Genomic DNA, 17,345 nt, shown 5'->3' on the forward strand with positions numbered 1-17,345 from the left:
CATGACCATATAATATCTCAATGTAATATAAGAATGTCTTTGATCAGAAGATGTTTTTAACATTTAGATATCACCTCATGATATCAATAGTAATGGCCTCATGAATGTCAAGTTGGATGACATTCACCAAGGGCTCAAAATATTCATAAAGTATATACACACGCATTCACCATAATGCTTACATATGAATAGCCATGGTCTGTTTAAGGAACTTAATCCACCATGCAAGTAATCTTCTATTGTGATTTTCTCAGACATCATAAAATGTCCATCATAATAGAAGGCCACGTTTTGTTTAAGGAATTTAATACACCATGCAAGATATCATTTATTATGATCTACTTAGACATCATAAGATGTCCATCAGAATAGATGGTCATGGTCTACTAAAGGAACCTAATCCACCATGCAATTTTACAATCTATCATGATTTGTTTGAGACATCATAACATGTCTATCATAATAGAAGGTTAATTTATTGAAAGATCGTCACCTTTCGATAACTTCTACAGAGACAAGTGATAATCATTTGGAAGTTTTCACTTCCTCATGATGTCCACAAGGGTTAGGCCCAAATAGTCATGAAATATATTCATGAATCGCAATTCTCTTGACTGCTACAATTTATTGATCATTGGAGAATCCATCTCAACATGGTCTACTCCCTCTAAATCAATGTGACCGAGATCACGGAAGGTTGACTGAACAATATCCTCTCTCTTCTCCCTCTCTTTCAAGGTGGCCTCTAATGAAACGTCATGCTCCCTCTGAATTTCAATCTCCCTCTTCCTGTAATAGCATTCTTGGAGGAAAAGATCAAGGCAAATAGATCTTGTAGTACTTGAAATGCAACACATAAGAGAGACTAGTATAATACTCAAGGATAATAAGAATAATATTAGGAATAATCAGATATTCATAATAGTGTAATATTGATCCTTGATTTGAAACAATTTAATTATTATATACTTTAATGTTAAGTGACATTCTTATTTATGACTAATAATATTCAATATTTATAATTATACTTAAGTTGTATTCCATATCAAATCATTCATTAAGTGATTATGGAAACTATGTTATTTCACCATATTCATCGTCTATACAACATTAAGTTAATTAATAATATTAAAATAGATCACAATACATGTTGTGGCCTTTATGATGGGTCACTCTTACCCCATGATATCCATACTCGAGTTGTGTCTTAGGTAGTACGATAGTGCCATATCTGATATGCTCACTTCTACCTTGGCCCTTGGATTATTAATTGGTCGATGCCATTTTTTTCCCCTAATTAATTGGACCCAATAGGTGACGCGAATGATGTTTCCACACTCCCACCAAATTGTACGTTTATTGATGATGAGTAATCCAATTGCTCTCAGCCAATATATTAATCCCCTTTGTCATAATTTGCCAACTTCGATGGCAAAAGAGATAATGTTGCTTGGTAATATGAGGGTTCAGGCAAATTAAAAAATGCCCTTTCAATATGTTATTTCTTTTGGTTCTCTTTCGGCAGTAAGGGTAATAGTCTTTTGAGTCTGGTCGGTTCACGGGTCTTCTTCCATTGCTACTATTTTATTCACTCCTTAGTTAATTTCATTCTTATTTGCGGTAAAGTGAAATGGTATTATCTGCTATGCACTTGTATTTTGTTAACAACTTTCTTACAAATACTATGTTGTATATGATATACAAGCTATGGTGGTTGCAATTCTTGAATTTTCTTTAGTCATGAGCAACAAGAAATGGAAAGTCTGACTGAAACAGTGATAGAATTGGGTGGGATGATCTGCCTACGAGCAATACTGAAAAATGTGCCAGTATGTGTGGAAAGCATGAAATCTGCATTTATTTTTTGCATAATCCTGATCATGATTTTTTTTTGTAGGAATTGCAAAGAGAAGGATTTTACAACTGAAACATGGAATACTTTAGAAATGTACAAAATCTTCCTAAAAAGCCATTCCAATCAAAGTGTTGTTTGTTCGACAAGCTTTCTCTGTATTATGATATTGCTGATGTTGTCTAATAATTAATATTAATTTCATTAAAACACAGTTTGATGCATGCCTTTATTTTATTAATTTGCAGCCTAGCTCTGATACCATGTTGGTTTTTGAGGATCACTGCAAATGAAGTAAGCACTGCCATATTTTGGTGTGTATGTTCCAACTACAGCGATCTCTTGCATTTATCTATGGCTAAGACAAGAAGTGACATGTCCCTTAAAGGGACATGTCTATTCATTAATTTATTATTTAAGATTAATAAATAGATGATATATATATATATATGTGTGTGTGTGTGTGTGTGCACACACAATTTTTTTAATGATTATTAATCATAATAATCAATCATACCAATGTATCTCATGGTTAAATCTACGATAACTATATTTATACACACACACACATTAATTGGCTAATGATTATTAATCATAATAATCAATTCATATTGGTAATCTTGTCATGGGGGTAATATTATTCTGAAGATAACACTCCACTATTATTAAACGTCACAAGCTGGCAAGACCTTTTGCTCTAGTACCACTACAATATCCCTGATTATCTCTAATTTTCATCACATAAACTTCAGAACCATAAACAATAATATATAGAATAATAACCAGCCAATAACCAATAAATAATCAACATAATTAACTAGTAGATACCCTAGAATTTGTTATTGCATTATAAACCAGCAATACAATAACAATCGAAGCGAATAAACAGTGATAACAATCAGATTGGATAATCAGAAATGAACATGAAATGCAACTGTGAAATCCGTTGCAAATTCACCACAAAGATGAGTCGGGACTACGTCGAATCCACCAAAGAAGAACCTAAGGGTTTGTGTCCCTGGATTTTGAATAGAAGCTAAAGCTCCTTAATTTCTCCAAGAGAAATCTCAAACCAAGTCAAAATCCAAGCATGCTAAAATGAGTCTCCCTTATTTTAATGCATCAAGCTGTAACTCTTCAATTTCCCCTTCTTTGTCTTTCATCTTTTTCTTCTTTTGTCACCTTATTGCCTTCTTTATAATATTAAATTGTCTCGTTTTATAAACTTGTTTTAAACTCTCATAAGCCAAATTTAATATTATATGAATTTAAACTTCATAATTCCCGTAATGTTCCAAAAGGGGACATTACATTAACTGGGAAGCAGTAGCAGTACTGTTTGGACCAAATAAAAGTAACAATAGATATATGACAATTATTATATACTTCTTTGGTTGTAAAGCAAAGTAATTACAATATTGTTTAGCGTGTCTATGTTTATAGTTTTCCATTTTTCCTCTGCCTGGAGCTTGAAACAATCAATAATGTTTATAGTTTCCTATGTTAGTGTGTTTGCTTGCAAATGAGGTTGCAAGCAGAGTGGGTTTAACCATGGAGAAAACTTCATAGTTAAGCACGCTCAAGCTGGAGTAGTACTAGGATGGGTGACCTCCCGAGAAGTCCTGGTGCTTCACCTCTGTGAGCATCACCTAGATCCAATGAGTGCTAAGTGTTCCATTTATTCTCATGAGAGATAGATTCATTTGAAACACTACTCATGAAACATGGGTCAATGAGTTTGACTCAAAAAATTACATAGTTAAATCCTGATAGCAATATCACAACAATCAATAATACTATTGCATCAATTGTGACAGGACAAATTTCACTTGTGCATGCACAATAAGTTGCAATTGCAAAATGCTAAAAAAAAATTTCAACCTCTAATGCAACCACTTCCGCTGAAGACTTCATAGATGAATATATCCCGCAACAACATTGTAAACATTATCACTCTAGTAAAAAAAATGACTAGTTCAAAAGACCAAATTTTACTGAATACAGTGTTTAGTCATTACAGATTATTGAAAGAACCCAAATTAGATGGGAATGAAAACGATTTGCATGCACAAAGGACCTCATCAAGTAGATGGTGTCCTGTATGTTGCAGAATGCTGAAAGAAAAAGAATTCATCTAACACATTATAGTCAACATGGAAGAGACACAGCGCCTTAACTATAATGGAACAATTGTAAAACCCGACCGAAATGAGGAAAACCTTTTAGAAGATGAAATCCATTTCCCTCTCTATCAATCAAGGTCACTAGGAGATAGGGAGACTTGGAGGTCTCCAGTACTGGTATGGAATTTTAAAAAAAATAGGAGACGGGTACTTAGAGATAGTTTAAAGAGTCTAATACTAAATACAAAATAGTAATACTGTAAAACTAAAAGACTAAAGTAAATAATAATAGTAATGTCACATTAATAGAGTCAAATATTTCAAAACTCACATAATCACATTATTGTATCTCACAGTCATATTTTTTTTTATGAATATTGCATACGATCATCATCATATCAAATTGATAATCGTTGAGATTATCATTACATATTCAAATTTAAAATTCTAAAAAGTATAGTTTGATGCTAAATTGCCAATATGTAAACAAAAATGAACAAACTTAGTGTAGCAAACAAAAACCAGAAATCTAGCTAGTACTAGTATGTTGATGGTACTATCTATTACAGTAATAGATAAATCGTCTATTATTAGTTACTGGTTATCTATTGTAAATATCTAGTTAGCTTTCGTTTTTTAGCTTTATCTGTTAGAATAGAATATTTCTATTCTTTTTTATAGTTTCCTAAGAAAACATCGCTTTATTCTTTTATATAAATTGACCTTTCAGTCTCTGTTAACAACAAGCAAGTATTTACCAATTACTTCCATAATATGGTATCAGAGCCTAGACTTCAATTTTTTTCGAATTTTTTATAATTTCTTTCGAAATTCTTTTTGAAGTCTTTTACGTGTGTTGTAATACCTAGTCACGGCTAGGGTTTCAGAGACAAAAATCTATGAATTCATTTGAAAAAAAAGGCGTATTTTCTTGGGCATTTCTTTTGAAAATCTCAATCTACGTTTTGGTTTGTACTGTCCTTGCAAAAATGCCTCTGGAACAAATCGGGCATCTTTTTGCCTGAAAACGTCCTTTTTTCTGCCCTTTTTTACCTCCATGGCTACCAACTATATCTTTTTCTAAACCTTAATTTCTAAGCTCGAAAAATATTTTGATTTCAAGTTCTGGTGGGTTTTTTGAGAGCTCAACTGGGTTGTCCTTTTTTTTGGGTGCCTCGATTTTTGAGCCAGCGGATCTAGAAAACGACAACATATTCCTTTTGGGTTTTCCAGCTCTCTTTTGGGCCCCTCTTTGATTTTTCTGGGTGTTCCATTTTTTGCCTCGAAGAACATGGCTTCATAGTTTTTCACAGTTTTCATTGAAAATTGTGCCATGGCATCTTTGACAAACATTTTGCTCGAGCATAACTCCAAATTCAATGTTCGAAATTATGGCACCTGGAAGTAGTGGATCATCACAACTTTTGAATATCGGAACACTAATCAACTTGTTCTGGGTGTTACGAAGCATCCGACTTCTCTGAGTCCTAATCAAAATACATGGGATCTGAATAATCAAGAGGCAATGATGCTTCTCAAATTATCCGTGGCTGATGATCAGCTTTCTCAGATTCCATCGGACAAGATAGCTGCCGAGATCTGGACACATCTCAAAGGTCTTCACGAGACTTCTGACAAAAGAAGAGCCTTCTTTCTGAAAAACTCTATTTTCTATTGTCATGGATGAGCGCACCTCGCTCCAGGCACACTTAATCGGATTTAGGAAATCCGTGATCAGTTACTTGCCATGAGTTGCAAGATGGAGGAAGAGGATATTGTGGTTATCACTCTTTGGAGTTTACCAAAATCCTATGAGCATTTTATTGAGACTCTCAACATCACATCTTCTGGTGTTGATTTGAAGTTCACTGATCTCTGCACATTGCTGCTTTAGGAAGATCAGTGGAAACAATAGTTTGGTAGTAGCTCCAGTTCCACCTCCACATAGCAAGCCTTTGCTGAGAAATCCTTTCAGAAGGATAAAAGCAAGTTTCAACAGCCATCTCAGCATAAATCTTCTACTCCAGCATTAGATGGTTCTCAAAAGAAGAACATTCAATGCAACTACTGCCACAAGTTTGGACACATGAAGGTTGAATGTCAAAAACGCTTAGTTCAATAGTCTAAGCAATTAGGTTCGCAGCCCAAAGCGAATAGTGCAGAGCACACTGAGTTGGCGGAATCTGCCTTTTACGCCTTTATGGCTAAAAGACCTATAGATCATGTGAAGTTATCTGCTTGGTACATTGTTTCAGGTGCCTCTTGTCATTTCACTCACCGCAAAGACTGGTTTACTAACTATTAGCCTTATTCAGACTCTGTTATTTTTGGTGGCAGAGAAGAGTACACGGTTGTCAGTAAAGGCACCATTCAAATTCAGTCTATTGGGAGGAATCTTGTACTCCTTGATGTGTACTACGCTCCAGGGATGGAACTAAATCTATTCTCAGTCAATCAATTGCTGTGACATTCTCCACACTTGGCAGTCACCTTCAGTTTACATCAGTGCACCATCACTGATTGGGTGACTAAGTCTATTGTTGCAGTGGGTCTTGAGGACCATGGTCTTTTCCGACTTATCGATTCTGGTGATTCTCAAGACTTAGCTATGACTGCTCGACGGTCTTCTATTAGCACACTTTGGCATCAACGACATGGGCACTTAAATGTGCATTATCTCTCACAGCTTGCTTGGGATGAGCTTGTTCTTGGATTACCAGAGATTCAAACTCAACAGCTTGGAGTTTGTGACGCATGCCAGGTTGGGAAGCAACATCGCACACCTTTTACCAGTGGCGATTCATGGTGAGCTTCTCAGGTACTTCAACTTGTACATGCAGATATCTACGGCCCTATGGTTACTCCTGTTCTTGGGTCTAGGTATTTTCTATTGTTTGTTGATGATTTCAGTAGAAATATGTGGGTGTATTTCCTTAAAAAGAAATTAGATGCATTTCCTATATTTCAGAAGTTTAAACCTTTAGTTGAAAAAGAGTCTAGGAAACCTATTATTACTCTTAGATTAGACAATGGGAGGGAATTTTGTTCTAATGTTTTCTCCAGCTTCTTGGATGTGCATGGCATTAAATGCTAGTTAACCACACCCCACAAGCCACAAAAAAACAATGTAGTTGAAAGTCGGAACGGGACAATCACCGAGATGGCTCGATCCATGCTCGAACACAAACATGTTCTGAAGCAGTTTTGGGCATAAGCAGTTAACACTACAGTTTATCTGTTGCACCGGTCACCCACAGTGGCGGTCAAAGATAAAACTCCGGAAGAGGCCTAGTCAAGTCGCAAGCCCAGAATTAGTCACCTGAAATTTTTGGCTCCCTTGCTTTTGTTTGGATCCCTGATGCTTCACGCACCAAGTTGGATGCCAAGAGTCAGAAACTCATGCTTTTTGGATATAGCAATCTTCACAAAGCCTACCGCCTAATCGATGTTGAGACATCTCGTCGCATCTATAGTCGTGATGTAGTCTTTGATGAGTAGCGAGGACCTTTCATGCCTATTTCTCTCCTGATCCAACAGACCAGCCTATGCAGGCTCATGATTTGAGAGTTCGGCTTCCATTAAGTCCACTTGATAGGAGGGCTCCAGTAGCTCCTGCAGCTCCAGTTATACCAGTGATACTTGTACAAACACCTCTGGCTTCTCCTACAAGATCACCTCACTTTGTAGATGCTTCACCTAAGTTTGATCCAAATTCTTCTGATAAGTATCCTGCTGATCAAGCATCTCTTGGTACTAAAGTTGGTTATGGTTGGCTAAGACACTTGCTAATCTTCGTGATGATGAGCTCATTGATGGGAGAACTGCTCGAAAAAAGAGGAAAACTACAGATTCTATTAACTTTGCTCTCATGGCCAACATTCACAGTGTGTTTGAACCTCAAACATATTCTGAGGCTAAAGGAATTCTAGAGTGGGAATAGGCCATGACATCTGAACACTAGAGCCTGTTGAAGAACAACACTTGGGTCCTTTCTGATCGTCCACCAGGGAAGAAACTCGTTGGCTGCAAATGGGTCTAAAAAATAAAATACAAATCGGATGGTACTTTGGATAAGTACAAAGCTAGTGGCAAAGGGCTTTTCTCACCGTAAGGCATTGATTATGAGGAGACCTTTCCTCCTATTGCAAAGATAAGCACCATTAGATTAGTCCTAGCCATGGCAACACAATTTGGTTGGAAGGTACATCAAATGGACGTCAATAGTGCTTTCCTGAATGGTGATCTCCATGAAGAGGACTACATGATGCAGCCTCCTGGTTTCAAGGTTGCTAGTAAAGACCATCGGGTTCTTTGATTGGTAGAAGCTCTCTATGGCTTGAAGTAGGCCCCTCAGGCATGATACATAAAAATTGATAAGTACCTCAGTGATCAAGGCTTCAAGAGGAGTTCTTCAAACTCAAATTTGTACATCAAGACTACTAACAGTGACATCATCCTTCTAGTTATTTATGTGGATGATCTAATCATCACTGGCAGTTCGGCATCTTTGATTCAGGGAATCAAACAAAATTTATGCCAGTCTTTTGATATGACTGACCTTGGGCTTATGCATTATTGCCCAGGTTTTGAAGTTTGGCAACAGTCTTTTGGTATATTCATTTCTCAGTCAAAATTTGTCAAGGCCCTGTTAGACAAGTTCTGTATGTAGGATTGCAAACTTGCATCTACACCTATGGAGAAAGGTCTCAAGATATCAGCAAAGTATGATTCTCCTTCTGTTGATGATACTACATATAGGCAACTAGTAGGCAGCCTTATATACCTCTTTACTACTAGGCCTGATATCAACTTTGCAGTCAGCTATATTTCACGCTTTATGACAGCTCCCAAGGCTGATCATTAGATGGCAGCAAAGTGTGTGCTTCGTTATGTGAAGGGCACTTCAGATTATGGACTTTTGTGCTCTTGAAGTTCTAATCCTAAACTCAGTGGGTTCACAGATTCAGATTGGGCAGGCTCTGTTGATGATATAAAGTCAACCTCTGGATATGTGTTTAGTTTGGGATCCGGTGCGGTCACAGGGACCGATAAGAAGCAGTGGGTAGTTTCTCTCTCCTTTACAGAGGCCAAATACAAAGGGACTGTAAAGGCAGGATGTGAAGCTGTTTGGCTTCGTCGGATGCTTGGGGATATGCAAATGTCACCAACAGGACTGACTACTTTGTTTGTTGATAACGAAGGCGTTATCAAGTTAGCATGAAATCTAGTCTTCCATGAATGAATCGAGCATGTGGATGTTCACTGTCATTACATACGACAGCTAGTTGAAGATGGGACTACTATAGATTTGCAGTATGTTCCTACCACAGATCAAGTTGCAAACATTCTCACCAAGCCTCTTGGTCCTGATAAGTTTGTCAAATTCAGAGGACAACTTGGTGTTCTAGATAGATTAACCATTAAGGGAGGGTATTACAATAATAGATAAGTCGTCTATTATTAGTTAATGGTTATCTATTGTAAATATCTAGTTAGCTTTAGTTAACTTTCGCTTTTTTAGCTTTATCCGTTAGAATAGAATATTTTTATTCTTTTTGATAGTTTCCTAAGGAAACATCGCTTTATTGTTTTGTATAAATTGACCTTTCAGTCTTTGTTAATAACAAGCAAGTATTTACCAATTACTTCCGTAATACTATCATCTACTCCATAAGGTTGTGATCATCCATCTCAAGATCTTCAGCTATCATGCTCTCAAAATCATTTAAATTGTCATTGGTCTTAATTTTGCGTTAAAAAACATTAAAATGAGGGCTAAAATACATAAAATAATTTAATATTATATTTTAAATTTATTTTTTATCAAGAGACTTTGGGATGACTTCAATTTTTGTATTCGGAGACTGGGAGTCTTCAGGAGACTTCGTCATGAAGTCTCCAACCTTTTTTGAAGTCTCCGAGATGCATCTCCATCTCTGAGACGTGTCTTTTAGAAGGGAGACGGGTCTCTAGGTAACCATGCTATCAATATTAGGTACCATGCAATGATATAAGGCTCATTCAAATCAGCTCATGGCATTCAAATGCTATATGGAAGAAAGGGCTTGAGCAAGCAGAGTGAGTCCCAATTCTCACAGAGCCTGCAGAAGACTAAACTGAATCATGAATATTCTATGAAGGGATGACTGCCATTTCTTTTTGAGTAGGATTTAAATGTACCTAAACAACCCATGCCCTATTTCACCTAGTTAAAAGAACTGAGCAGAATTAAACGATTTTTTCTCAATAAATAGGCTTCTAATGTTCACATAAGGATATTGGAACACGACATAAATAAAAGGTTGGAATCCTACATATTCTGACAATGGATATACCATTCTATAACAACATAAGTCCCATTTAACCAATTTGAGAAATTCAAGTATTGTGTAGAAAGTTGGACTTTATCAATCACATAGTGTCCTAATTCTGTTGTATCAATAAAAGAGCCCAATTGAGCTAGGGTCTATGAAGGATAAAGCCCATTTGTTTCTATTATTGGAAATTGTCTTCCTTCGCAGTCAAATCAATTGAGAGACTGAATCATATGTGTTACAGGGGAATTTGGTTGTCAGATAAGGCCCTAATTGTAACAAAAAACTGCTCTGGTTGGTCTGTCAATGGGACGCTTCTTAGCCTTGTTAGTGTCAGTCCTGGGTGCAAATTCAGCCAATTTAATCCAAGGAAGCCACTCACACCGACCGCTATCTTCATGCTGCTTCGCATCACCACCCTAGCCAAAAAGTGGGCATTATCAAAACCCTTGCCTTGAGAGCCTTCCGTATTTGCGATGTTGACAACTTAGACCTTGAGCTTTCCCACCTCCGCCAAGTCTTCATATGGAATGGCTATTCGCACAAACAAATCTCTCGGGCTTTCAATCTCGCTAGGTCTTTCTCGCGCGCCTCCTCGCTCCCTTCCTCTTCTCCCCCAGACCCCTCTTCTTTTGTCTCTCTTCCTTTCGTTGCCGGCATCTCTCACAAGATCGACAAGATTCTTACCAAGCATGGTGTGTGGGTGGCTTTCAGACCCTTGACCACCTTAAAGAATTGCATCCCCTCGCTCAAAGACCCCAGGGATGTCTTCTTGGAATCGGGCGTCTATAAGATCCAGTGCTCTTGTGGCACTCCTTATATAGGTGAAACAGATCGCTCTATCCACACGAGGATCAAAGAACATGCTGCTGACATTAGGCATGAACGAGTGGCCAAATCAGCCTTGGCAGAACACTCCGCCTCCACTAAGCATCATGTCCTCCTAGAAAACGCTCATGTTGTGTACAGGGAAGACAACTTCTTCAAGAGGAAACTCAAAGAGGCTGTTGAAATCTTCAACAACCCTTCCAACCTCAATCGCGATGACGGCTGGAACTTGAACACCTCTTGGCATCCTCTGTTGTCTTCCCTCCCTCCTCTTTCGCCTCGCGTTCTTCCCTCCTAGCTCGGGTTTCTTCCCTCCCTTTTTCTTCCACTTTTTTCTCTCTTGGCTCCCCGCTGCACCCCACCGTCTCTCCCCTTTCCCCCTCGCTTTCCAACTCTGGGTGGATGCCTGTCCTCGTCGCCTCCACTCTCGCTCTCTCTCTCCCTCTTTCTCCCTCTTCCTCCCCCTTCGTCACCCTAGTTCATGTTTCTCTCCTCGGGGTCCTTTTTTTCTTCTCTTTGTTGATTGCCTTAGGTTTTTTGTGGTCTGCACTTATTTTTACCTTTATTTATTTTTGTATTCCTTTCCGTTTATTTTTATTTTGATTTCTTTTTACTTTCCTTTTTTTTTTTTTTTTTATATCTCATGTTTATTTTTATTTTCTTTATTTTTTATTTTTCTATTTTTTTAAAAAATTTTTTAAAAAAATTTTTATTGCTCTTTATTTTTCATTTTTCCTTTTCTTATTTCTCTTTTCCAATTTTTATATTTCTTTTCGTTCACTTCGCTGTCTTCTTTCTTTTTATTAGTTATTAATTTATTTTGGTTGATTTCTATTTTTAATTTTGATTTTATCTGATTAGTTTTTATTGTTTTTATTCATTTATTTTTATTTTTATTTTTGTTTTACCTATTTTTGGTTTTTATATTTATATTTTTATATATTTGTGGGTATTATTTTTTCTGGTTGTTTTATTTTTGTTTTTCTAACTTTTTATACTTATTTATTTATTTTTACTTGTTATTCGCATTCCATTTCTTTATTTATTTATTTATTTAATTTTATTTTTTAATTTAGGCTCTTCTGTTTTTATTGCCTCACACCATTTTCTTTTTCTTTTTATCATTTTTATTTTTTGTTTCTCTTGTTCTTTTTATTTTTTAGTTTTTACATTTGTGTTCTTTCGCTTCTAGTATTTTTGGTTTATATATATATATATATACATTCATATAGATATATATTCGTATATATATCTATACGAATATTTTCATATTGATATATTCATTCATATAGATATACTTTCGTATATATATATATATATATATATATATATATATATATATATATATATATATTTATCTACGTATTTATACTTTTATATTTTATTTTTGTTTTCCTATCATTTTCATTTCTAATCCTTTCTTCCTCAAATTTTCTTCTTTTGACTTCTCTCCCTCTCCGTCCTCCGTGCCTCCTCAGTCTCCGTGCCCCTTCCCACCTCTCCATCCTCTTTTTATCCCCTCTCTTAGATCTGCATTCCATTTTTTGCTCTCAGTGACTCAGTGGCATCCTGATGATGGATCATACAGTATGATCCGAAACGTTGATGAAAAAACTCTCACACAATCTTCCCCATAAATTAATACAATATTCATGGATTGTGGAAATCTGTTTGCTTTGAATTAATCATTTCCGCGGTTTATTTCATAGACTATGTTTGAATCTTTTTCTGTGTGAGATTTTCTGTTTTGACGGGTGTTTTCTATTTTTGGGGAGTTTTCTGGTTTGGTTGGTTGTTCTGGTTCAAGATTTTCCGTGTTTGGGAGCTTAAAACGTGAGTTTGGTGTGAGGTATGAGGTGCCCAATCTTGAATTGGATTCTTCAGTTGTTGGAGTTTGTTGGCATGATTATTTTGAATTGAATTTTCTCTCTGATTCATTTGGCTGTTCGGATTTGAGATTTTCTGTGTTTTGGGAGTTTGGAAACAAGCAATTTGTTTGAGTTGCACAGTTTTGAATATGTTGGAGCTTGTTGACTTGCACAGAAGATTGTTTTGATAATGTATGTTACTTCGGATTGGTTTGAATATCATCGTCTGTAGGAATCTGCAAAACCACGAAGGAATTGGCCTGGTAGGTTACAACTCCTTAACCCTGGAAACACTTAATGCATGCCCATCAAAGCACAGAGCTATCCTCAGACCAGTCAAAACCATTAATGGAACAACAGTTTTCATGCCTTATTTTCTTCTTGAAAGGCAGAATGGAGAGCGTGACATTCTGGCAGAACAGAAGATGAATTCTACATAATTTTTCTTTGGAGTTGTCCACAATGACATAAAATGGATTAAACCTATTTGACAGATTCAAGGGTTATTTGCAACAGGGAAATAGAGCCATATTTCTAAAACATACATATAGAGCTCAATTGAATTGGGAAATTTTCACAGAAGGATCAAAAAATTATTTCTGTTCAAATTAGGTGCTTTGCAACAAAACGAGTCATGATGAACTCACTTAAGAGATTGAGGTCATATGTCAGAAAGAAGTAATTATGAACGTCGCTATCTCTCATGATCACTGAACTAGGTTATAGTTCAATTTACCTTACTTAAGTGAAGAAAAAATTGTTAGAAACAGGGGATGTGAAGATGGAATATACCTGATGAAAGCTCTGTTCTCAAATAACTGGTACATCAGGCTCCGTAATAAAGGCATACAAGATGCTATCATTGTGGCAGACATGTGGATATCTTTCCAAGCATAATGGACACTGCATAGTTCCAAGAATCACGGCGATTCATGCGATTCACGCGATTCGGCGATTCGATTCAAGCCAAAAGATTTTTTGTGAATCGGTGAATCGAATCAGCGATAAAGGGTTTATGAAATAAGTTACTCACTAAATTTCAAGGGTTTTTTAAATTTTCCGATTCATGGCCGATTCGATTCCGATTCATGGCCGATTCACGATTTGATTCGGCCTTGCCGATTCTGATCCGATTCCGATTCTTGTTACTTTGATGGACAGGCTTCTGCAAGACCATAGTCTTGAGCTATGGAATAGATCGAGAATAGAGACTTCCAGAAAGATGGAGAAGCTGTGACCACGGGCTGTCAGTTAAATTTTGTATTCTGCTTACTCTTGGCAGTTTTAACCAATTATAAAGCAGATAAATAGTTTTATTTAAATCAATTAAATATTCACAAATTTTAAAACTATAGAATATGCATTGGTTAATTAAAAAAACTAAATAACATCCAATGAATGCACGAGTATGTTGACCTCTATTCTCTTTGACTATCTTGCATCCTGATGATGGATTGGGTAGAGTGATTCGAAATGTTGATGGAAAAAAAGCTTTACACAATCGCACCCAGAAATTCAATTGCAGACTAATAATATTGTTGAGTTAATCTTGAAACATATTGCAATATGGATTTTGTAAAGCCTTTCAACTATAACTTCTCCCCAACTGCTGTCTTACAGGACTGTTACTGATTTTTAACAATAACAAAAATACTCAGTAGTCACTAAGGTGGGTTTTGTTAATTCAAACTTTTAACATTCCAACAGCATATTGCCAGTTAAAATTCTCTATAGTTTTTGATAATTGCAGTATATGACAGTTTTTCCACTGAATGATGTATCTGACTAGGCATTGCAGGTTGTATTATTGGAGATGAGAACGACTGTATTCCCAGTCTAGCACAAGTTGCTCCGGGTTTTGGTAGAAAGACTGCTGTTAAATTACTAAAAAGGCATGGCTCCTTGGAGAACTTGTTGAATGCAGCTGCTGCTCGAACAGTAGGCAGAGCATATGCTCAAGATGCTCTCACTAAACATGCTGCCTTCCTTCGAAGAAATATGCAGCTCCTCCGTTTACGCAGGTGGGTGTGCATCAATTCAGAATATGTATTTGTGGGTAGATAAGACTCTCACTCCCATTAATCTCTCAGGGATGTACCTGTCCAACTAGATGATGATTGGTGCCGTCTCAGAGATACTTCCTCTGATGCTGTGGCTCTTTCAAAGCTTGAGAAAGATCTCAGTGAACATCAACAAATTCCGAATGGATCGTATTCTGCTACATCTCGAACTTGGTACAAAACTAGCAACAATATAAAAATAGCCTGTTAATGTGTTCTACAGATGGACTAATTCCTAGCTTCCTTTTGTACATATTTTCTGTCGTTCAATAAATAATGAGTTGGGAACTATTTGAGATTGCAGAATAAGCGTTTTCTACTTTAGTGAATGCATATTTGATAATCAACATTCATTTTGCTTGCGAAGGAGACATTCTTTCTTGGAAGGAAGCTGGTGGATCGTACCATCTATTTAATAAAAAACAAAATGGACCAGTTTAATAATTGCATAGTTGATATTCTTTCTAAATTGGCTGACAACAAAGGTGGAGCACAATGTATGGGCGGAAAATAAAGAATGGTACAGAAAATAACTTAGTCAGAGTTCAATCAGTTCCATTTGATCGATCTTGAAAGTGATAAATTGTAGAGACCTTGGAGATGCAGATTATAGAAATTATCCGAAAAGGTGACGTTAGTGTGCTCCACTACAGAGTATTCTAGCAATCGCACCTTAGTGTGCAATAGGTATGCTTTAGTGGTATGGAAGTTCAATTAACTATTTTTCCCTCTCTTTCTTGACCTCTCTATATCTAATTATCTCTAGAAATCTATTTCTCCTTCTATCTTTATCTCAAAATCTATTGCATCTCTTTATCTTTTTTTACCATCATTTCACTCTCTATTCATCTCTTCCTCTATCTTCCATACCTGCTCTCCTCCTCTCTATCTATCAATCTTTCTCCATCAACCCATTCCTATACCTCATTCATTTGTCCTCTATCTCTGTCTCTATCTCGTTATCTCTCCATCCCTATATACCCCCACTTCCCCTCTCCCTCACCTCGACCCCCACCCCTCTCTCTCTCTCTCTCTCTCTCTCTCTCTATATATATATATATAATTTTGTATCTTCATTTTTCTATCTATCCCTCTCTCACTCTTTCCTTATGTTTCCTCTAAATATAGTTTTCTCTACCATCTATATTGATCATTTTCTCCTCTATCTCTTTCCATCCCTTATTCTTCTCTACGCATCCCTTCCTACATATCCATCTAAATCTATATTTGTCTTCCTCTCTATCACTATATCCTTACCTTGTTGTCTCACACTCTTTCCCATTCTCTCTCTTAATCAATAGAACACCATAAATAATTTTAATGAGTTGTTACTACATATAAGGGCATGTGCAAGCAACTAAAACAAGACCCACATCTTTTGTGCCTATAAATGATGCATTTGTCAATGGTATTGTGACTAACTACATACACAAAAAACATGCTCTCCAATCTTGCAATCATATTTTTCCTTCAAAACCTTCAAAATAGGTGCCCAAACCTTCCCAATCTTGAGTATTTAGAAAATTGAAGATAAATGAAAATGAAAATGAAATAAAGGAATTAAATATTCATAAAAACTGCAATAGAAGAAGCAAGAATAAGGGGTAGGGGTAACAACATTTGAAGTAGTCCTTGAAGGAATGAATAGATAAAAGAGTCACCAATGTGATGATGAGAAGAGAGTCTCCTAAATATAGAGGATATTTGCCCGGAAAATCAAACCCTTACATAAGATGCTACACATATCCTTAAGTTCCATGGTGGGGAATTCGTCCTTCAGATCTCTATCTCTACTTTGATTTGTTGATATTAGGTTTGAAAAATCAAAGAAGAGAGAAATATTTGCATGTCCCTAACATTAAAAACTACTTAATTTCTTAGAGGATTTCATGTTAAACATGGTGTATTGGATAGGCTATAGTTAGAGGAAATTTACTATCAAAAACATCAACAAATAAATGTATGTACATGCACTCTAAGTTCATGTGATCCAAACATCTTATCACTCCACACTCCCCTTATTACTCTAGCACTTCAAGTCTCCTCATGTCTCCCACCATCTATCATTACCCCTAATCTTTCCAACTCTCCTTATCACTCTCTAATACAACCCTTATCATTTTAACAATTTCTTATTTCTCCAAATATCTTATCTTACCTCTCCTTACACCTAATCTCTCCAAGAGACCCCACTAATTTTTTTAATCTTCATTAAAATTAAATATACCCAAGTTATCTTATATCTTAGTTTAATCAATTCTATATTTCTAAGGAGTGTGAGTCAAGCTTTATACAATATA

General features: G+C 36.3%; 1 protein-coding gene across 2 annotated transcripts in view; it reads left to right on the plus strand.

The window, feature by feature from the left end:
- LOC149534983 (5'-3' exonuclease family protein) overlaps positions 1–15,489 on the plus strand; it is a 76,518-nt gene extending 61,029 nt beyond the window's left edge. The window contains exons 4-5 of one of the 2 annotated variants that reach the window (XM_089803937.1): positions 14,784–15,006; positions 15,076–15,489. In XM_089803937.1, the coding sequence (XP_089660063.1) occupies positions 14,784–15,006; positions 15,076–15,256 (404 nt within the window). In that variant the 3' untranslated portion in view covers positions 15,257–15,489. Of the gene's footprint in view, positions 1–14,774; positions 15,007–15,075 lie in introns of both variants that reach the window. The other variant, XM_089803936.1, reaches the window with a different exon arrangement.
- Positions 15,490–17,345: the final 1,856 nt, after the last annotated feature.

The sequence above is a fragment of the Cupressus sempervirens genome, chromosome 10 (assembly GCF_028749045.1).
Source record: "Cupressus sempervirens isolate cs-2001-9-10 chromosome 10, ASM2874904v1, whole genome shotgun sequence".
Lineage (NCBI taxonomy): Eukaryota > Viridiplantae > Streptophyta > Pinopsida > Cupressales > Cupressaceae > Cupressus > Cupressus sempervirens.